This window comes from Canis lupus, chromosome 1, assembly GCF_011100685.1.
Source record: "Canis lupus familiaris isolate Mischka breed German Shepherd chromosome 1, alternate assembly UU_Cfam_GSD_1.0, whole genome shotgun sequence".
Classification (NCBI taxonomy): Eukaryota; Metazoa; Chordata; class Mammalia; order Carnivora; family Canidae; genus Canis; species Canis lupus.
In genome coordinates, this window is record NC_049222.1 from 82,016,397 (window position 1) to 82,040,641 (window position 24,245).

At 32.7% G+C, this 24,245-nt stretch overlaps 1 protein-coding gene across 6 annotated transcripts in view; it reads right to left on the bottom strand.

Annotated features, from left to right (window-relative positions):
- The window catches only part of VPS13A (vacuolar protein sorting 13 homolog A), a 235,292-nt gene that overhangs the window by 176,457 nt on the left and 34,590 nt on the right, over positions 1-24,245 (bottom strand). For 4 of the 6 annotated variants that reach the window (XR_005354104.1, XM_038527037.1, XM_038527038.1 and 1 more), the window contains exons 8-17: positions 24,011-24,070; positions 23,735-23,815; positions 20,068-20,125; positions 15,671-15,798; positions 15,367-15,473; positions 13,931-14,102; positions 12,063-12,125; positions 11,243-11,372; positions 10,328-10,422; positions 9,880-10,022 (exon numbers count right to left, since the gene is read on the bottom strand). Coding sequence is in view for 5 of the 6 variants with exons in the window: in XM_038527037.1 (XP_038382965.1) it covers positions 9,880-10,022; positions 10,328-10,422; positions 11,243-11,372; positions 12,063-12,125; positions 13,931-14,102; positions 15,367-15,473; positions 15,671-15,798; positions 20,068-20,125; positions 23,735-23,815; positions 24,011-24,070 (1,037 nt within the window). In the remaining variant the exon portion in view is untranslated. Of the gene's footprint in view, positions 1-9,879; positions 10,023-10,327; positions 10,423-11,242; positions 11,373-12,062; positions 12,126-13,930; positions 14,103-15,366; positions 15,474-15,670; positions 15,799-20,067; positions 20,128-23,734; positions 23,816-24,010; positions 24,071-24,245 lie in introns of those variants that run through there. The other 2 variants (XM_038527040.1, XM_038527041.1) reach the window with 2 other exon arrangements.

Sequence of the window (24,245 nt, forward strand, 5' to 3'; positions counted from 1 at the left end):
TCCCTCACCCTCTGCCCCATCTCCATTTCTCTCTTCCTCTGAAAAGAACAGAAAGAAAAGAGAAAAGAAAAGAAGTTAGGAAAGGAGGGGGGACGGGAGGGGAAGGAAGAAGAAACAAAGAACAAAGAACTACACAGTGCCTAGGTGGGAGAGTATCAAGCAGACCTACACATGTATTCTGGGCATCCCAGAAGAATAGAAAAGGGGACAGAAAGAATATTTGAGGGATCCCTGGGTGGCGCAGCGGTTTAGCGCCTGCCTTTGGCCCAGGGAGCGATCCTGGAGATCCGGGATTGAATCCCACGTCGGGCTCCCGGTGCATGGAGCCTGCTTCTCCCTCTGCCTGTGTCTCTGCCTCTCTCTCTCACTGTGTGCCTATCATTAATAAGTAAAATAAAATTAAAAAAAATTTAAAAAAAAGAAAGAATATTTGAAGAAACAGTGGTCCCAAATCTGTCAAATTTGATAAAAGCCATTAATCTAACCATCAAAGAAGCTGAATGCACTCTAATAAAGATCAGCTCAAAAAGACACACACAGAACACATTATAATCAGTCAAAACCAAAACGAAGATAAAATCTTGAAAGCAGCATGAGAGAAGCAACTCATCACATGCAAAGGATAGTTAATAGGTTAACAGCTAATCTATCAGAAACCACAGAGGCCGAAAGGCAGTGGGATGATACTCTAAGTGTTGAAATTTTTTAAACATCAACTAAGACTTCTATCTGGCAAATGAAAAGAAATTAAGACATTTACAGCTGAAAAAAATGCCAAGGGAGTTCGTCAATAATAGATCTGCCCTAGAAGAAATGTTAAGGGAACTTACAGGCTAAAATGAAAGGACAGTACCCTATAGACAGTAACTGTAAACTATATGCAGAAATAAAAAACTATGGTAAGGCTACTACATAGGTGGATATAAAAGCCAGTGTTATTTTATTTCTGGTTCCTAACTCTTCTACTTCCTCTAGGATTTAAAGACAAAAAGCACAAATCAATCATAAATCTAGATGAACAGGCATGCAATGTATATATAAAGATGTAATTTGTGAACATAATAACATAAAGGCAAAGAACATACCTGTGTAGGAGCAGAGTTTCTGTAGATTACTATAGCTAAGTTGGTACGGATTTAAACTAGACTGTCTTAAATTTAGAATGTTAATTGTAATTTCCATGGTATCCACCAAGACAGTGAATAAAATGTATACAGAAAAAGAAATGTGGACAGAATCAAAAAGAAATCAAACAACAGAAAGGCAGAATTGGAGGCACTGGGGTGGGGTGGGGGGAGTATAAAGATATATAGTAAACAAATGGCAAAATGTCTTAAGTATTTTCTGGACAGTAATCATTTTAAATGTCAATGTTATTAAACTCACCAATTTAAAAATAGAGACTAAAAAAATAAAAAATAAATAAATAAAAATAAAAATAGAGACTAGCAAAACACATGAAAAAACATGATTCAATATGTTGTGCACAAAAGACTCACTTTACATCCAGACACAAAAGCTGAGAGTGAAGGGATGGAAAAAGAATCTGTGCAACTTGTAACCAAATGAGAACACTATTAACATTAATATCACACAAAATAGTCTTTAATTAAAAAAATGTTCTATAACAAAATGTTCACTTTATATTGATAAAGGGTAAATTCAAAGATGTAAATATGAATCCCCACATTGACAAAACTCAAGAGAAAAACAGACAATTCTACAATAACAACGGGAAACTCTAATATACCATCTTCAATAAATGCAGAACATCTAGACCAAGAAACAAATAAAGTAACAGAGAATCTGAACAAAATTATAAACTAATTATATTTAACTTATATAGGACATTCCACCCGACAGCAGAATACACATTCTTTTCAAGTGTAGGCACATGGAACACTCTCCCAAGACAGATCCAGACCATGTGCTTGGCCACAAAACAGGTCTTTAAAACTTTACAGAGTGAAATTATATAAAAAATCCTCCCCAATCACAATGGCAACAATGTTGGAAATCTTGGAAGTAAATTCCAAAAGCTTCTGGTAAATTTCCAGAGGGAAAACTTAAGATTCTCAAATATGTGGCAACTGAACAAAATATTCTTAGTCAATAGGTCAAAAAAGGGCAAGGAAAATTAGAAAATACTTTGAAATGAACATAAATTAAACGCAGCATGACAAAACTTAAGGGATATATCCAAAGTGATGCTCATAAGTAAATTTTTATCTCTAAATAACCACATTAAAAAACAAACGTATCAAATCAATAGCATTACTTTATACCTCAATTAGAAAAGAGAAAACCCAAAGCTCACAGAAATAATAAAGATAACAAAAACTTGCCTCTTTGAAAAACATACTTAAAAAATCTTTACCTACACTAAGAAAAAAAAAAAGACACAAATAACTAAAGTCAGAAATGAAAGTGACAGTATTCTTACATACCTTGAAGGAAAAAAAATAATTATAAAAATGTATTGCAAATGATAGGACATAAAGAAAATATATATCCTAAATGAAATGGACAAATTCCTGGAAACATACAAGATTACAAAACCTGACTCAAGAGAACAGAAAATCAGAAAAGATCTATAACTCAAAAGGAAACTGAATCAGTAATCAATCTCCAAAAGTAATCAACCTCCCAACAAAGAAAGAAGAGTCCAAGACCAGATGGTTGGTTTTATCAGTGATTTCTATCAAATATTTAAAGAAGAATATCAATCCTTCTGAAATTAATCCGGAAAACAGAAGAGGGAGCACTTCCTAATTCATTCTGAGGCCGGAATTCCCCTAATACCAAAGTCAAGGAAATACATCATGAGGAAAGAAAAAAGTAAAAAACAAAACTAAAAGCCATTTTTAAAATTAAATTAAATTAAATTAAAATAAATAAAATAAAATAAATTAAATTAAATAAATAAAATAAATAAAATAAAAAATAAATTAAATTAAATTAAATTAAATGAAAAAATTAAAAATTAAAAAATAAAAAATAAAAATTAAATTAAAAAATTAAAAAATTAAAATAATAAAAACAATAAAAAATAAAAATAAATAAAAATAAAAAATAAATAAAATAATAAAATAATAAATAAAATAAATAAAATAAATAAAAGAATAAAATAAAATAAAATAAATAAAATAATTAAATATTAAATAAATATAATTAAATAAATGAAATAAAACAAAACAAAACAAAAAAAATAAAATTAATTAATTAAATTAAATTAAATTAAAATCTCTTATGAAGACAGATGCAGAAACTTCAACAAAATACTAGCAAACTGGGGTGCCTGAGTGGTTATTTGGTTAAGCATCTGCCTTTGGCTCAGGTCATGATCCTAGGGTCTTAGAGTCCACCCTGCACTGGGCTCCCTGCTCAGTGGCAAGTCTGCTCTCCTTCTGCTCCTAACCCCCATCCCTGGCTCATGCACACACACTCTCACTTAAAATACTAGCAAACCAAATTTAACAGCCTATTAAAAAGACTACATCATGGCCAGGTAGGATTTATTCTAGGAATCTATTTGATGGGGTTGCAAATAAAAAAGCAATAAAACAATCTATTAATAGAATGACAAAGCCACAAGATCATCTCAAACAATGCAAAAAAAAATTTATTCTAAAATCGTTTTAAAAAATTTTTTTTCAAAAGTAAGGAATACAGTGTACTTCCCCAACCTGCAAAAGGGCATTTATATATATATTAAAAAAAAAAAAAAAAAAAAAAACACAACCCACAACTAGAATCATACTCACTGGTAAAAGATCAAAAGCTTTCCCTCCATGAACAGACAAGGATGTTCACTTTCAACCCTGTTCTAGAAGTTCCACCCAAGGTAATTAGCCAAGAAAAAAAAGTTAAAGGCATCTAATTGGAAAGGAAGAAATGAAAATCTCTACTCATGGATGGTATCACTCTACATGAGTGAACAACACAGGGGTTAGGGGCAATGACAATACGCATAGTCAAAACTTCAGATATAACTTCTGTCTCACAAATTCCTAATAACTTCTCACAGATGAGAAGCCTTACCAATAGCATAAACAAATCATTGACATATATTTTGTGATATGCGTTTTATACAATGTTCTTAAAATATAGAGGAAAAAATTTTTAAATCATAAGGGAGAAAAAAATACATTTGCAGTACTGTAAAAAAAAAAAAAAAAAAAAAAGAATCCACAGATAAATGAACCCATGCAGTTCAAACCCATGTTGTTCAAGGATCAATTGTACGTAGAAAATCCCAAAGGATCTACAAGAAAAATAGAGTTAATAATTCAGCAAAGTTGCAACTCACAAGATTTACATGCAAAAATCAACTGTGCTGCCATACACCTACAATGAATAAACTGAAGAAACTGACAATTCCATCCCAGTAACATCCAAAACTGTAAACATTTAAGAAAATATTTAACCAAAAAAGTGTAAGACATGAACAGTGAACAAAAAATTGTTGGAACAAATGTAAAAAGACATAAATAAATGGAAGGATATCTATACTCATTGATTGGAAGACTTACTATTGTTATGATGGCAATACTACTGAAAGCAATCTATAAATTTAATGTAATCCCTATCAAATTCAAAGTACCTTGTGTGTGGAATGGAATATACAAATCCTCAAATTCATACGGATTTGCAAGGTACTTCAAATATCCAAAATATTCTTGAAAAAGTAGAACACGATAAAAGACTTGCACTTTCCAATTTTAAAATTTACTACAAAGCTATAGTAATCAAAGCAGTGTGGAAGTGACATATGAACAGACACAATGAGTCTATAGAATGGAAGGAAATAGAATTAGAGTCCAAAAATAAAGCCATGTATCTATGGCCAAATGATTTTCAACAAGGGTAACAATCCCCATCATTCAATGGGGAAAAATAATCTCTTAAACAAGTGGTGTTAGGATACCTGGATATCCACATACAACTTAATCAAATTGTATTTATTCACTGTCTACCCCACATACAAAACTTAACTCAAGGTGGATCATAAACCCAAATGTAAGAGTTAAAACTTTAATACTCTTACAAAATATAGCACTAGATTTCCATAATCTTGGATTAGGCAAACTTTCTGAGATATAACATCAAAAGCATAAGCGATGACACAAAAACCCCAGATAAATTATACTTTATCAAAATTAAAAACCATGCATCAAAGGACATTATCAAGAAAATGCAAAGACAAGTGAAAGAATGTAAGGACAAGCTAAATATCACATATCTAGAGTCTAGAATATATATTATTACAACTCAACAAAGAATAACTCAACTAAAAAATGGAGCCAATGAAGATGTACAGATAGTCAACATCCATATGAATGGATGCTCAGTATCATTAGACATTAAGGAAATAAAACTGAGAAACCATATTTCACACCCAAAAAAACAGCTGTAATTTAAAAGCACAAACAAGAAAATAAGTATTGGTAAGAATATGGAAAATCTGAAATCCTTGTACACTGCTGATGGAAATGTAAAACGGTGCAGCCCTATGAAATCCACATTGGTGCTTCCTCAGAAAGTTAAAGTTAGAATAATACTATAACTCAGCGATTCTATTCCTAGGTACATAGCAAAAGAATTTATACTCAAATCCACATTCATGAATGTTCACTGTGAAGTATTATCACAATAGCCAAAGGGTGGAAAGAACTCAAATTTCCATAGAACAGATGAATAAACAAAATGTGGTAAATACGTACAATGGAGTATTGTGCAAGCTTAACAAGGAATGAAATTCTGATATATACAACAACACAGATGAGCCTTGAAAACATTATGCTAAGTGAAATAAAGCAGACACAAAAGGTCACGTAATGTATGATTTCATTTATATGATATATCCAAAAACAGAAAGCAGACTCGTGTTTTCCAGGGACCAGGAAGAGGGGAGTAATTCTTAATGAGTGTGGAGTTTTACTCTGTGGTAATGATATTTTGACTAGATAGGGGTGGTGAATATTCAAAATTATGAATATATTAAATCCCACTAAACTGTACTCTTTAGAATGATTAATTTTATGTCAATTTTACTCCAACAAAGAAAATTCATTAAAATAAAATTAATTAGTGAATGCATACACTACAAAAATAAAAAATTCCCAAATCACTAACATACCAGTTAAAGATACTTGAAAAAGAAAAGTAACCTAAGCCTAAAGCAAACAAAATTTTAAAAATAAAAAGATTGGAAAATAATTTAATAAAACAGAGAATGAAAAAATATAGAAAAAGCAAAACCAAAGCTCCTTAAAAAAAGAAATCTAACTAAATTAAGAAATAAGAGCCAAGATTCAGAAAAATTAGGAATGAAAAAAGACACTATAACCAATCTCACACAAAGAAAAAGATTACATGGTAACACTAAATAACTACATGTCAGCAAATTCGACAGCTTAAATAAAATGGACAAATTCCTAAAAAGGAACAAACTACTGAAACGGACTAAAAAATACAAAATAAAAACCACAGAAAATCTAAATAGACCTAAGGAGAAGTACAGATTAAGTTCATATTGAAAAACTTCTTCCCACAAGCTCAGGTCCCTACGACATTACTGGTGAATTCTACCACTAAACATTTAATAAAGAATCAATACCAGTTCTTTACAAACTATTCCAAAGAGGAAGAGAACACTTCCCAGCTCATTTTTAAAAACAGTATTATCCTAATACAAAAAATACACAAAGCCATCACAAGAAAAATATAGACCATCATTCTCATACGAACACAGACGTACAAATCCTCACCAGTAAACCAAATCCAGCTATATGTGAAAAAGACCATATATATGACCAAAAGAATGTAGTTATTTTATCATGTTAAAATCAATTAAGGTAATACACCATAAATCAAAAGAATAAAGGACAAAAACTACACTTTCATCTCAAGGGACAAAGAAAATGCATTTGACAAAACTCTAATCAACTTCCATGCCAAACCCCCACCCCCCCCAAAAAAAATACTAAAACCTCAATAAACTAGGAATAGAAGGAAATTTCTCAAAACTGATAAAAGGCATCTATGAAAAACCCACTCTTTCCATCATATTTAAGAGACTGAGCACTTCTCCTTAAGATAAAGAACTAGAAAAAGATGTCCTAAAGGCAATTAAGAAATGAAGAAAAGGTGTCCACAATGGAAATATAGACGTAAAACTATTTCTATTTGCAGATGCAATGCTCAAGTATGCAGAAAATTCCTAAGGAATTCACTAAAAACTACTGGAACTAATTAACAAGTTCATCAAGATTGCAGGGTACAAGATCAATATACAAAAATCAATTGTATTTTTATATATTTGTAATAAACAATCCAAAAATGAAATTAAGAACATGATGCCAAGTGTAATAGTACTGATGGGGTTCAGGACATACTGCCCCCAAAATATGGTACCTTGGTATACTGAGTATTTTAAGTTGAAGGGCTTTGAGAAAATAAAAGCAGGAAGATCACTCCGATATTCCCCTACCCTCTCCCCTCTCAAACATAGGTCATAAAACACTCACATAACATGTACCCTCTCCCTCTCTATAGCTAGAGGAAAGAGGCATCCTTATCTCTAAAGGCAAAGGTAAACTGAAAAGAGTCCTAATGAACAGGGCTTGCTAAGTTTCCCCCAGTCTACTATACCTATCTTATGCTCCTTGACCTATCATATCCCTCCACAACTGTCCACTCTTCATCAGACCTAACACAGTCTACTCTAACTGGTTCTTTGGATCTACATTTCATTATGAATGCATTTCCATTAAACTTTTATTGAAATAAATCCATATGCTTCTCCCTTGTTAATCTCAAAAAGGGTTGAGGAAACTCTTTCCTCCCATACAGCATCAAACACAATGAAATACAAGAGAATATATTTACCCAAAAAGGTATAAAACTTGTACTCTGAAAAATATGAAATAATTGTTGAAATTAATGAAGATCTAAGTAAATGGAAAGGCATCCATATTCATAGGTGTTAAAAAAATACCACTTAAATTTCAGTACCCAAAACTGATCTACAGATTTAATAAAGTCTTTATCAAATGTAAACTGAAATTTTTTGGCAACAATGGACAAGATGATCCTAAAAGATACAAAGAAATTCAAGAAAATTAAAAGAGCTAAAACCATCTTGATAATGATACAAAACTGGAGGATAAACTTTCTGATTTCAAATTTTATTACAAAACTATAGTCATCAATACAGTGTACTACTGGCAGAAGGTTGTATAGATCAATGGGAATAGAGTCCAGACATAAATTCTTACATTTATGGTAAACTCTTTTTGATGAGGATACGGAGATCATTCAATGGAGATATAAGGTCTTGCAACAAATGTTGCTGGAACAAATGAATAATCTCATGCAGAAGAATGAAACTGGACCCCAAACTCACACCATATATAAATGTTAACTCAAAATGGGTCATAAATCTAATTTAAGAGATAAAAATGTAAAATTCTCACAAGAATATACAGAAATTTATCCTTGTGTCCTTGAGTTAGACAAAGACTTCTTGAGTCTTCATTGCAACAAAATAAAAAATAAACTGGACTTCATCAAAACCAAAAACATCTGGCAAAGAATACCATCAAAAAAATGAAAAGAAAAAAAATGAGACAAAATAATTATAAATTTCTTATGAGATAAAAGATTTTCATCAATAATATACAGAGGACTCTTAATAAAGAACTGTTAGAACCAAATAATGAAAAGACAATTCAAGTTAAAAATGGGCAAAATAAGTTAATATACATTTCTCTAAAAAATATACAGAAACAACCAATAAGCACAAGATGCTTAATATTGTTAGGTATCAGGGAAATGCAAATCGAAAGAGTAGTGAGATACCAATTCACACCCCTTAGGATAGCTGTAATCAAAAGGACAGGTAAGTGTTGGCAAGGATATAGATTAATAAGAAATCTTATACACTGACTGTGGGAATATAAAATGGTGCAGCTGCTTTGGAAAACAGTCTGACAATTCCTCAGAAAATTAAATACAGAATTACCATGTGAGGAAACAGTTCTGTTCCTAAGTATGTACCCAAGAAAATTTAAGACTTATTGTCCATACAAAATATGGTCTGTAAAATTCCATAACAACATTATTTGTAATAGCTGAAAAGTACAAACAAACCAAATACCATCATCTGATGAATGGGCAAACAAAATGTGGTATATCCACACAATGGAATGCGATAGAAAAAAATACTAATTCTTGCTATGCTATAAATGAACCTGGAAAATATCATGCTACATGAAAGAAGCCGAATGGAAAAGGCCATATATTTTATGATACCTATTCATATGAAATGCCCTCAACAGACATATTCTTAGAAATAGAAAGTAAATTACTTGTCATCATACAATGGAAAGAGGGGAGTATGGGGAGTGAGACTGCTAACAGGTATAGGATTTCTTTTTTTTAGGGTGTAAAACAGTACTAGAATTAAGATAATGGTAACTTGCACGTAAATTATGCATGTGTATGACATCAAGAGTGTGATAAACAAGTTCTACACTTTAAGATTAATTGCATTGTATATTAATTATATCTCAATAAAATTATTTTTAAAAACAAAAGTAGAATATATTCCCAGATAAAACCAAATTGTTGATACGGTTTCTTTTTGTAGAGTGTGATGGCTGACATTTTTGTTTTATTCTTCAGTGTCCTTCTACATTTCCTTACAATAGTTTTCTATTGAACCTTTATTACTTTAATAATTCTAAAATATAAGTTCCTAAAAATATATAAAGATACATTAAACCATAGTACCCTTACAAAATACCGTAAGACTTATAATCTAACTTCCAACCTCACACTGAAATATTTTCCTTCAAGGAAAAGAAAAACACTTACTTAATGGCTTGTGCTCCTGGTCTTTGCACAATCAAAGTGCTAAATTCTTCTACTACAATATCCAACAGCTCAGGTGTCTCTTGTTTTTCTCTTAGAACAATAGACATGCTTTTCAAGTGAACAAAAAGCTTCATGGCTTCAAACTAGAATATATTGAGAGGAATAAAATGAAAAGAAATATACATATAAAGACAACAAAAACTCTTATTCATAAAGCTTATTCCTTCCAATAACCAAAAAATATTTTAAAAACAACCCTTTATATGTTAAAGAATCACCACATTGACACTACAAAGCACGGGCAATTTTTATTCTTACCTTGGAAACTAAAATATAACATGTACAGACCAGGCAAGGACAATACAATAAATAACATATTTCTGAAAGGATTAAAAGTAGGCATATCTAACTATTAAACTCTCAGGTATAAGGCAAGAAAACATCTTACTGTTTTTGGCAAGGTGGGATCAACTGCTGTTTCACTATAGCCAATTGCTTCATAGAGTAAAGTTTTTTCTTCAGGTGTCAACATCTCTTCAAGAACTATAATCATAAAAAAAGTGTTTTTGCACTCTTAACTGGTAAGATAAAACTAACCCACAATTAAGCTGCCTTATCAAATTGGCAAATTTAATTCTGTTTTTATACTTTTAAGAAATTAAAAATTTAATTAAAAAAAAGAAAAAGGAAATCATAAGCACTGAGTGTTAGGATGGGATTGGCAATTTTAGAAAGATTAGTCTCCAAAAATATAAATTGCTAAATATATAAATTTAGCAATACAAATTTCTAAATATTTGGATTAAGCAAGTTCACAAAATGATTAACTTAATGGTATTGTGCTAAGTAACATACTTAGCATACAACGCAAGAAGCATTAATATCATAATTTCCCATTTTACAGGTGATAAACTTGAGGTTTTGAGAATTTCAATAATTTGCCTGGGCTACATTGCTAGTAAGTAATAGATCTAGGATATAATCTTAAGCCCCTAAGTCTTCAAAGCTATGATCTTAAACATTTGGTAAGGAAATAAAAACCTTTCTAAGAAACAATTTCAACAAAAATTTACAATGCCTTATACCCTTGGGAATTTTTATTACTATACACCACAAATTCATTAAATCTGGAACGTAATGTTCTTTTGTAAACATTAAGATAAAAAACTCAATTTTCGTTTGGTGTATACATTTCCAATGTTTTAATGTAATTTCATTGATTAAAAGGATAAATCACATATGATATAAATATATGCTTATCTTAGAAAATTTTCTACAAAATTTTATTTTTACATCTGATGATGAGCTGCATTAAATTAACCTGATGATTAACTGCATTACTAATAAAATGAAATGGACATACTTCCAGGTTTAACATCTGGTTGTTCTTTACTTCTTGGTTCTGACCAAGTCCACAGCCAACTAAACCATCCTTTATTTTCCTCTGAATCTTTTGCACCTTCTTTGAAAATCCTATATCCAGCTTTCTTTGCCTAAAATACATAAATTTTCAAATAAATGATAAATTATCCTTTATTTAGCAATCTCAAGAAAGAGAAAAACTACTTTTCCAAAATTTATTCCAGTGAAAAAACGTAAATGATATACAAACTGAAAACAAAACACAGTAACTACAACATTAGCCCAACATAAGAATTTAGGATTTCCACGGGACACCTGGGTATCTGCCTTTGGCCCAGGGCGTGATCCCGGGATCCAGAATAGAGTCCCAAATTGGGCTCCTTGCGGGGAGCCTGCTTCTCCCTCTACCTGTGTCTCTGTCTCTCTCTTTCTCTGTCTCTCATGAATAAATAAAATCTTAAAAAAAAAATTTAGGATTTACAGGTAGTTAACCCTACTGTCTTACAAGTAATGGTAATCTCACCAACCCTCCTAAAATTGGATTTTCACCTTCATATGAATTGTTTGATAATTATCTAGCAAGAATTATTATTTAGTCAAAGTATTTAACATAAAATTTTTCACCACAGGATCTGTCTAGTTTAAATGGATGGGGCAAAACACTGAATCAATTTTCTTATACCACAAAGAAGTAAACTTGAAGAAGTAAACTTTTAGGAAACAGTATATTACAGCACAACATTAATAATATCACTGTTATCTGTCAAATCTACATGGAATCTAGATTTATTTTTACCAATTGAAAGATAATCTAGAATTACCTCAACTTCTGCCTGTTGTCTTGATATAGTTATATTAAATACATCCAAGGTCTTTTCCAACTCCTTAAAATATAAACAAAAATGTGTTTGAGTAACTTCATATAGTCTACACAAAGATTATAAAAATTATCAAACTTCAATATACAAGCTAACAAACTGACACAATAAGATATAATAGGATGCAGAAAATAGATCATCCATCAGCATAGTATTTCTGTTTCATTCTGAGAAGCTGTGCTTGTATATTATGTCAGCTTGAAAATTAGTAATGATAGAGTAACTTTCTTAAAGAAATCATACATGTCATGCACATGAGTATCACAGTAAGATTTACAGACACATACTAAAAGATATCATATAGGCACTGTTTAAAATGATTTTTATTTGGGTTTTAACTACAACTAAGGGTAAACACATTAGTGTCACTTTCAGGTAAAAACACAATTCTAAACCCTTCATATTATATGCACAGTTGGTGTGTCATCTTTAGTATATTCCAAGTAGATCCAGATACACTTAAACTTGTTTTGAAATTCTACACTTTCCAAAGCTTTTATGGCTACTGAAATAAACTAAATTAAACTAAATCTGGGCAGCCTGGGTGGCTCAGTGGTTTAGCACCACCTTCAGCCCAGAGTGTGATCCTGGAAACCCAGGATTGAGTCCCATGTCGGGCTCCCTGCATGGAGCCTGCTTCTCCCTCTGCCTGTGTCCAGCGCTCTGTGTGTGTGTGTGTGTGTGTCTCGTGAATAGATAGATAAAATCTTTAAAAAAAATAAAATAAAATAAAATAAATCTTTCATCATATCAACACATTATTTCCATGACCTCTTTTAAGAGTTTCATGCTAAAATCTTTTCTCCCCTGGAGAAGTAACCGTAATCTATTATTATCTAGAAAACAACCCTTCATTCAGGGTTCTACTATCCAGTAGAACTTGGAAGATTAAGGTTAAGATTAAAAAAAAAAAAAAAAAGTAAGGAAATCTGTAACCACCCAAAAACACTCTAAACCCAAACATCCATAATAGTCTGGGTCTGCAAAAAGTCTCTTACCTCAAAAATAAAAATAAAACTCAACCTTGAGGGGGCTCCAAATCAGAAATTGGCCTAGATTCAGAATGGTTATATTAATTTCCAGAGGCTACCTCCCCTCAGTCTCCCTAAACTAAATATCATCCACTCATAAAGCAATCCTTTCTAGAATATACTATAATGCTATGAGAAAAGACTAGTATTTAGGGAAACCTCAACAGATAATGAAATGTAAAGTTGCTGGTAAAGACTAGAAATGCCAGAAGAATAAAAAGAAAAGGGACTCCCTGGGCAGAAAATTCAGGAAAGTTCATACAAGAGATGGGACTTAAGTAGAGCTTGAGAAGGAGTAAAACTGGGATAAACAGAGATGAGGAAAGGCAGATGGGACTTGGCTATAATTCCAAGCATAGTATGTATAAAAGAACAGGAAATTTATTTAACTACTGCCATTAGATGGTAACAGGAGAAATGAAGTGGTGACAGGTAACATAAAGCTTTGAAACTGACACACAGAAGACTGGAACCAATGTAGCAAATGCTTTATAGGCCTCTGGGTTAAAAAAGTCATAATGTGAAGCTTCAAGTTACTATTTGCATGAACCCAAATCTCTTCAGATTTTGAGAATAATCTCCAATTTCAACAGCTCCCAGGAGAATATCACCAGAGTTTATATCACCCAACTGAAGTGAAGAATAGGACTACAAAACAGTCTAAGTAAAAGAGAATGGTCAGTAAAAAATAAAAATAAATAGGAAGTGTTAGTCACTAAAGACTGAGAAGTCATGAAGTACAAAATTTTTTTGTACTCATCAATTTTAAAAAATGCTAACCTCCAAAGCGATGAGAATTTCACCAGCTGGCTTCTTAGTTGTTATCTTTTTTTTATACAGGTCTTTATACTTCTTCATCTTTTGCCTGTGTTCTCTAATATGCTTCCATGACCACATCCGTAACCGGGGGCAGACATTTACTTCAAGAATACCATGTATAGCATAAGACCACCTAGTTAGAAAACAGAAACAAAACCCTGCACTTAACACCCTCCAACCAACAGTACTAAAAATAAAGTTGCTTCTGCTCCAAAACGACATTCATAACTATAGTACAGAGACTATGAAAATGGTGTACTATCTGAGCACTTGATTTTTCCCAGCCCAGTTTGTATTAAGATTACGTTATTAATCTTTTCTCTTTCCTGAGTGAAAACAAGCAAAACCACTGAATTTTGTTAGAAAAAAGACATAATTCTACAGAAGGACTATTAAAGTATTACTTGGCAAACAGCACTTTAGTCACCTGAACAGTAATTAAAAAGTCAACTAAAAGAGTAACTGCAACTTCTAGAAAACAGCAAGAGCTTAATAAACAGAATGAGAAGGCTTTTGAATTTTAGAAAGGGGCTGTATTTTATAGACTCATATAATCTGATGTTCAAGTTTAATCATATAGGTTTAAAGTATATAATATGAAAGTTTGAATTTTTTTTAAAAGACACTGCTTAAAAAAAAAGACACTGCTTGACACAAACTATAGTTTTTAATAATCCCAGAAAATTCACTTTTATGCCGTATTTTAGAAATCTAAAAAAAACTGGATCAAGCAATTCTACTCCTGGGTGTTTATCTGAAGAAGAAAATGAAAACACTAGCACAGAAAGATGTATGTTCCCCATTATTCACTGTAGCATTATTAACAATAGTCAAGATACAAAAAAACCCAACATGACCATCAAGGAATGAATGGATAAAGAAAATGTTCCATACACACACACACACACACACACACACACACACACACACACACAGAGTTGGATAGTGGAACATTATTTAGTCAGGAAAAGGAATGAAACCTTGCCATTTGTGACAACATGGATGGACCCTGAGGACATTATATAAAATGAAATTAGAGAAAGATAAACTCTATACAATCTTACTTACATATGTTATCTTAAAAGACAAAAACCAAAAAACTGAGCTTATAGATACAGAGAACAGACTAGTGGTTGACAAAGGTAAAGCAAGGGCAGTGAGTGAAATGGGTGAAGGGACTGAAAAGGTTCAAACTTACAGTTATAAAATAAGTCACGAGGATACAATGTAAAGCGTGGTCCTAATAGTTAAGCTGTGCATATTTGAAAGTTGCTAAGAGATCTTAAAAATTCTAAAGAAAAAAGTTAACATATACAAATATCAAATCATTAAGTTATAAACCTGAAACTCATATGTCAAATTAGACCTCAATTTTTTTAAAATGTAAGTCATTTTACCATTCTCTGGCATGATAGTGAAGAGGTACATCAGGTTTGAATTTCCTGTATGGCAGATTTTGCGTCATCATATCAACTGATTCAAGAAGCTCCATAACACTGAAATACTAAAGAAGGAAAAAATTAAGCCTCTTTATTACATGTTTAAGATTTTTTTGTTCAACTGTTAAAAAAGTTAAATTCTTGACTTTTTAAAGGATGTTTTCATGTAACACTGAGGAACTTTGAAATACATTTAAAATCTTAGTTCTGCTTTTATCAAATTATAGCTCACAATTTAAAATTTCATCTAAAAAAAAATCACCTGTGGTTTATTGAACTCAACTGCTATATCATGTAACTCAACATCCAGATTTATCTTAGGGGCAGAAAAGTCAAAATCTGATCGCCGATTCATCTGAAGTTTGGCATTAGCAGATATGGGGCGAAACACTGAAAGATAACATAGATATCAAAAAAATAAACTGAGTTATATTTCAAGAGTCCCAAAGTACTAAAGAGATGAAATGGAAAATACTGACTTTCATTTCTTATACTGTCTACTTTCCCAGACCGTCACACTGCTGTAATTTAGTCAGATGAACTGTCATTTAATAAATGGAGAAGATTCTTTATCTTTTTCCTACCTATAATTCATATTTTAAGTAAATGAAGACTATGTGAACTCCCCCTCAAAATACCAACGTAACCCTTAAAAGCAAGAACACTATAAAAGGCAAAAATAGTATAGTAATATAATCTTAACAAAAATATACAGTTTAAAAGATTTATATTAAAAATGCTAAGGGAGAAAAGATTTTATTTGACCACTGACTTCCATTACAGAATTATAATTTCTGAATTTCTGATTAGTTTTTTTTTCTGATCAGTTTTTATGTATCCATCTGCTCTGCTTTAACTTGTAAAAGGAGAGGTGAGAAGATGAATCAGAGTTAGCCCAGGATAACTTCTTGGTTCAACCCATAATCTAAAATGGATTAAATTCAACCCTTTATATTTAGTGCCAAAAAGAATAAGAATATTCTTGCAGAGCAAGACTAGAAATAGCAGAATCTATATAGAGATCAACTATTAAATTTTAAGTTAATCTATATAAAACCATAGTATGTTCCTCTTGTTTTAATCATTCCTGAGGCACAGCACTTAATTTTTTTACACAGTGAGCAAATATATTCTGAACTTGTGTAGGACAAGAAGATATTCAACAAACAGAGACTGGTTAAATTCATCATGGTACATCTATACAATAGTATGAGTACCATACAGTGAAAAAGGAGAAAAACTTACATATACATAAATGGAAGGAAAGAGTAAAGAAAGGGAAGTTTAGGGGCACCTGGGTGGCAGTTAAGTGTCCAACTCTTGGTTTCAGCTAAGGTCATGATCTTGGGTGTTGAGATTGAGCCCAATGTCAGGTTCTATGGTCGGCATGGAGTTTACTCCAGTTTCTCCCTCCCTCTGCCTTTTCCCCCTTCACCTTCTCTCTCTGTCTTTCTCTAAAATAATTTTTCTTAAGTTTTAAAAATGTACAAAACAATACCACCACTATTTGAAAAATAAAAGTATTCCTCTCCCCTGGCTTTCTTATGTTACGTACAAGACTGCACAACCCCCTATATCCTCCCTGGTTGCAATCTCCATCCATCCCTAGATTACAACCTCTCCTATCTCTCTCTGATTTTAGCTCCTGGCAACTCTAATTTCCAAGTGATTTCAACATACAAATTGATCTTTCCAAAACCATAGCCTCTCAGAGCCTTGTACTCTTCTAGATCTTATCATATCTATATGCTAGACCTCTCCATAAACCCAGTCTCCAGAACCTAACTCTCCTACCACCACCACCTCTCTAGTACTTCAATACTAAACCTTCAGATCCTGTGGGACCCACATTCATTGATCCTGTAGCTTTTCTCTGTCCTTCACCTCTGCTTCCTATTCTCAGTTCCCTCTCTTCACTATTAAAATTCTATGACCAGTAATTTAATCATTCCCCTGAATTCACTCTTCACTCCTCTGTCTTCTCACTTTGTCAGTACTTACCAGGCGAAACCCTAATTCTGGATAAAAACCCCCTCCATTTACTCTACATACCTGTAACCTACCTGAGAAGTTGAACTTGGTTGGGGAAAAAAAAAACAAAAACACAATCACATGGATTGGTCTCACTTTAATATCATAAATCCCAAAGGTCCTCAATGTTGCTGAGCAATCATAAAATATTTAGTTCAGGATAGGCCAAATGCATAACATACTGTGTTTTTGTACAACCGGTAAACCAGGAATGATTCTTATACCTTTACAGGGTTGTTTAAAAGAAGCAAAGGAAAATATGTGACAGAGACTTCAAACTGAAAAATATTTACTACGTAGCCCTTTATAAAAAAATTAAAAATTGCTCAACCCCTATTCTAGGCCAGTGACTCTCAAAATCTGTAATTAATCAAAATCATCAAACTCACCAGGAAAGCTTATTAAAACATAGATTTTCAAGGCTCACTCTCAGAGAATCTGATTCAGATATGTCTGGAATAGACCTAGGATTTCTATTTCTAGTAAGTTTCCAGTAGTCTGAACGACACTTCGAAAACACTACTCTAGTCAATTCACTCTCTTGTTTATCTACATGACTATTTCATAGCCTCTCCTCCCTCCAAAATCCCCAGTACCTCAGATATTAAAAAATAAAAGCTCATAAGAGAAATTCCATAAACTCCTACCCAGTAGAAGTCCTAATACCCAGTAGTAGGACTTCTCTCTTATACCTAAAATCTGTCTCATAAATGAACTAATCATGTTCATTTCCTCTGTGCAGCAAAGCACTCCACTTGCACATGAGATTCTATCTCCTCCTACCCATATGTCATAAAGAAATCATCCTTTCTCTCTCTTCCTTCATTTTTCATGTTCTATAGATCCTTTCCATCTTATAAATAAGCTGTTGTCTCTCTCCCATTAAATAAAAAACAAACAAAAAGAAGCCTTCTCTCCCTAGCAGGTATATACCAGTTATCAGTTTATTGTCTGTGAATTGCAAATTCACCCTAGGTTACCTCCTCTAAAAACTGAATTTGGGCCCTTTAAATATTCTTTTCTTTACCAGGTAGCATAGTGTTAGACATTGGAGAGATACTGCAGGAGGAGTTATGCTTCCTGGTTCTGATGTGCTCATTTCAGACTCCTGAAAGTGCCAGGGCTTTTCCACAGCTCAGATCCTACAAAGTGACTCATACGAAAGGCAGCTCCTCCACTGTCCAGCTCCTACAGCACAACAGGTTTCTTCAGCACCAGCTTGCTGAGTGCATGGCAGCTAGGCAGCAGTTTTGCAGGGAAGTGCCTCCTCTGAGACAATGCTCCATGAGAAATGCTAGTTTCTGAGGGCAAATGTCCAAGAAGTTTAGAGGCACAGCACCACAAAGACTTTCCCAGCAGTCAGTGAGCCCTAGTCATGTCCTTTTTCCAATAAGGTCTAGATCTCAGTGCTGAGGCAGGCAGACTCTGTTCTTTGGGCACTCCATCTCTGTCCTTGGGTAGGGGTAGTTCTTCCTATTATTCCTATACTCTTTAGAGTTCTACTTTTTATTAGCCAATCTCTTGTTACTCCAATCCTGTGACAGTATTTCTATTAAAATTCCTCTGTGCAAACTACTGTGTAGTTTCTCACTCATCAGGCTGTCATTAATGCAGCAGGAAACGACAGTAGGGCAAAGGAGAAATAAGTCAAACCTAGAGTGATAGGAGAACCAATAAGACACGGTAGGCAATCTCATCTGTTCTCAATGTTTCCCTTCAGGAAAAAAATCTAGAAAATAAAATACCCATTTCCTGGCTTTGAATTGGTTTCAAGAGTGAAACAATGATTTCAAGATATGACAACAAGAGTCACATCAAGGGCGCCCAGGTGGCTCAGTTGGTTGAGCACCCAACTCTTGGTTTGGGCGCAGGTCACAATCGTGGGTGGTGAGCTCAAGCCTGCTTTTTTTTTTGGCTCCAGATTCTCTCCCACCCTCTGTGCCTCCCCCAGCTCATGTACATGATGAGCTCTCTCGCTCTCTGTCAAATCTTTAAAAACAAACAAACAAACAAAAAAAACACTTCAGGAAATTAACAAAGTATAATCATAAAGGCAGAAGAATATAGCAAAGAATCACTGGTTGATAACATCAAACAACTAAATCCAATAAATAAACTATCCACCCATCAATCAGAATTTATCGAGTGCCTATACAGAGTAAAAGAAAACAGTACTTCTTTCAACTCAAAATTTTAGTTGCTCATTTCTGATTATAAAAGTACTACACGTTCATTTCTGAAAACTTGGAACCAGAAAAAAATGTGAAGAAAAATTTTAAATATACATTTTTAAAATAACAAGATAACACTACGGACTATAGCAGCTAGCCTTATTAAATTGTATTTGCCATGTAAAACATCTTTAAAAGATTATAACTAAATAAAACTTAGAGATTTACCACATTTATTACATTCTCTCTTATAAGGCATTTTTCTTTCCTATAGTTTCAAAAAATAGCAAAAAGGTCCCCAACAATGAATGGCATAGAACTGGGTTTTTGTGTATATTATATACTTTTAATTATACGACAAAACTAACATGAAACATCACAGTGACATTATCAATGTTCATTTAAAATTTATACCAATTATTTTAATTGCACTTCTTATTTTATAAAATGTACTTACCAAAATCATAACCTTCTGGAACAGTATTGTCAGTGACAATACCATTCTTCAAGCTGTCCTATTAAAAGACAAACTGTTTTTATTTACATTCATGCCAATATATCCTTATTAGACAAAATCCTACATACAAAATCCTTACATACCAAAACAGAGTTTTAAAGCGATTTAAAAAATAAACAACTGAAACTTAGGAGGACTTAGCTATGAAAAATATTAAAGTGGTAAGACAATATCCCATTAAATTAGTACTATTTAAGAATGATCTGAAACTATTTAGATATGTAGTATGTTTTTACATATTTGTATACAAGCACATTTTATATATGTACATATCTGTATACATATTTGTACAAGCACATATATAAAATGTGCTTGTATACAAAACTCAATATCCACTTACGATAAAGAATCTCAAGAAAGTGGTATAAATATACCTTAACCTCATAAAGACCATATATGAAAATCCCACAGCTAACATGCTCAACATTAAAAACTGAAAGCTCTGGGATGCCTGGGTGGCTCAGTGGTTGAGCATCTGCCTTTGGCTCAGGACGTGATCTCGGATTCCCGGGACCGAGTCCCACATTGGGCTCCCTGCACGGAGCCTGCTTCTCCTCCCTCTGCCTGAGTCTCTGCCTCTCTTTCTGTGTCTCTCATGAAAAGGTAAATAAAATCTTAAAACAAACAAACAAAAAAACCTGAAAGCTCTTCCTCTAAGATCAGGAGCAAGACAAAGATGCCCACCCTTACCACTTTTATTCAGCATAGTATTACAAGACCTAGCCAGAGCAATTAAGAATAAAAGACATCCAAACTGGAAAAGAAGTAAAACTGTTACTATTTGTACAGGACATAACACTCTATAGAAAACTCTATAAAGACTCCACCAAAAACTGTCAGAACTAATAAATGAATTCAATAAAATTGCAGTATACAAAATTAACATACAAAAATCTACTAAATTTCTGTACACTGATGCAGTAACAGAAAAAGAAATCAAGAAAACAATCCAACTTACAATTACATCAAAAAAAAATAAAATACCTAGGAATAAATTTAACCAAGGAAGTCAATCAAGGAAAGATAAATACCATCCGATTAGACTCATGTATAATTGAACAAAAGTGGTGAAAAGAAAATGGGGAGGCAAGCCATAAAAGATTCTTAAACACAGAGAGCAGAGGGTTGTTAGAGGGAAGGTGGGCAGGAGATGGGCTAAACAGGTGATGAGGAATAAGGAGGGCACTTGTCCTAATGAGTACTGGGTGTTGTAAGCAATAAGTCATTAAATTCACTTCTGAAACCAGTATTACACTATATCTTAACTAACTAGAAATTAAATAAAAACTTTTAAAAAAGAAAATTAACTGAAACTATTATAAAGACATTTGTTACTCACATTTTGTAGCTTTAGGTAATTAAAACAATAAAACTAAAAGTATTTTAAATAAAAAAAAAAAAATTCAACCAAGGAGGTGAAAGCTTTGTATACCAAAAACCGTAAGATACTGAAAAGAAATTGAAGATGCAAAAAATTGGGAACACATTCCACGATCTATATTGCAAGAAATAATCCTGTTAAAAAGTCCATACTACCCAAAGAAATCTACAAATTCAATGCAATCTCAATCAAATTTCCTATGGCGTTATTCACAAAAACAGAACAAATGATCCTAATGTATATATGGAACCACAAAAGATCCTGAATAACCAGAGTATCTTGATATATGGTCAATTAATTTACAACAAGCCAAAAATATACAATGGGGGAAAAAATATACAAGCCAAAAAATCTTCAATATGTGGTATTTGGAAAACTGTACAGCCATATGCACAAGAATGAAACTGGACCACTACCTTAAACCATACACAACAATTAATTCCAAGTAGATTAAAAGACTTGACTGTAAGCCCTGGAACCATAAAATTCCTAAAAGAAAACATAGGCAGAAGTCTCCTTCAAATTGGTCTCGATGATATAATTTGGATCTGACACCAAAAGTCAAGTCAACACCAACAACAACAAAAAAGTCAAGTCAACAAAAAAGTAAACAAGTAGAACATCAAACTAAAGTTTCTGCACAGCAAAGGAAACCAACATAATACAAAGGCAAACTACTATATAGAAAATATTTGCAAATAATTTTCTGATAAGGGGTCAATATCCAAAATACACAGACAACCCAATATCAGAAAAACAATCCAATTTAAAAATGGGAGAGGATGGTACGCCTGGGTGGCTCAGCGGTTGGGCGCCTGCCTTTGGCTCAGGTCATGATCCCCAGATCAGGGATTGAGTCCCACATCGGGCTCCCTGCGAGGAGCCTGCTTCTCCCTCTGCCTGTGTCTCTGCCTCTCCTCTCAATCTGGGTCTCTCATGAATAAATAAATAAATCTTTAAAAAAAAAAATGAGAGAGGAACTCTCTATCTATTTTTCAAACAGATATCCAACAGGTACATGAAAAGGTACTCAACACCACTAATCATCAGGGGAATTGGAAACCAAAAGCATGAGATATCACCTAACACCTGTCATAATGGTTATTATAAAAAAAAAAAAAAAAAACCCTCAAGAAATAACAAGCAATACCAAGGATGTGGAGAAAAGGAAATTCTTATGCACTGTTGATAGAAATGTAAACTGATACAATCTTCATGGAAAACAGTATGGAGAGTCCTCAAAAAATTAAAAGGACTACAATACAATCCATTCTGAATATTTATTCAAAGAAAAGCAGGAACTAGAAAAGATACATGCACCTCCATGTTCACTGCAGCATTAATTGTAATAGCCAAGATATGGGAACAACCTAAATGTCCATTGATTAAGGAACATGTAAATAAAATATACTGTATATAGAAATAATATATATATTTATATATATAATATATATTTATATACTGGAATATTATATGTAATATATAATATATATTGAAATATATTTATATGTATTTATAAAAATATATATTTATATGTTGGAATATTATCCAGCCGTTAAAAAGAAGGAAATCTTACCACTTGCAATAAGGATAAGCCTTGATGGCATTATGCTAAGTGAAATAAGTCAAACAGACAAGTATTACACATATGTGGAATACTTAAAAAAAAAAAAAGGCCAAACTCATACAGAGAACAGACTGGCGGTTGTCAGAGGTCAAGTAGGAGATATGCAAAATGTGTAAAGGGAAGTCAAAAGATTAAGAACTTCTAGTTATCCAGTAAGTCAGTCATGGGGTATATATAATATACGGCATGGCAACTATAGTTAACTATACTACACTGCATATTTTAGCATTGCTAAGAGAGTAAATCTTAAAAGTACTCACCAAAAGAAAAAAAATTCTGTAATTAACTATGTACGATAATGGATATTAAACTTCTCGTGATTTCACATTACATACAAATACTGAACCATTATGGTGCACACATAAAACTTATCCTAATGCTGCATGTCAATTATACAAAAAAAAAGATGTTTGTATGTTTATACATGTTTGTGTATAGGCACACATATACATTCACCTATTTCTGTAAATGCTAATGGATTTTGCCTAGGAAAAAAGACCACAGGCTATAGTATGTTAATAAACAATAATGAATAAAACCTTATGCAAAATATGCTACCAACAAAGGTATACATGCACATATCAAAAAGATTTACTTACCAGTGATTCGTCATAATCATTAAGGTAAAACAGCCGAGACTTCACATTCCAATAGGCAAAAAGGTTATCCAATCGGACTAACTGAAAATAAATCATGTTTATTACATCTCATTTCCTTTAAAGGATCTTTAATATATGCTAGTTTCAGAAGTCTCAAACAACTGAGTACTGTAATAGAGTTAAGCAAATAAACACAATTCACATAAATCTTTATATTACCATTTGCCTTTCTAAAAATTTCTTTCATTAAGTCTGTGGGTTGACAAAATATTTTACCTTACGAACTAGTTTCTCAGTTTCATCATGTAAACATGGAACCCAGTTTTGATCAGTTGTCTGAAAAGAAAAATTAAAAAGTAAAAGTCAATTACATGTGAAATGGCAGACTGATAAACCATACCAACCGTGCCCTTAACCAATTTCCCATAAAAATGTCCCTGAAAACATTCAGTGGAAGAATATTAACCACAAGAAAGCCTCTGCTTTCAAGGAGCTCACTGTTGACTGAAAA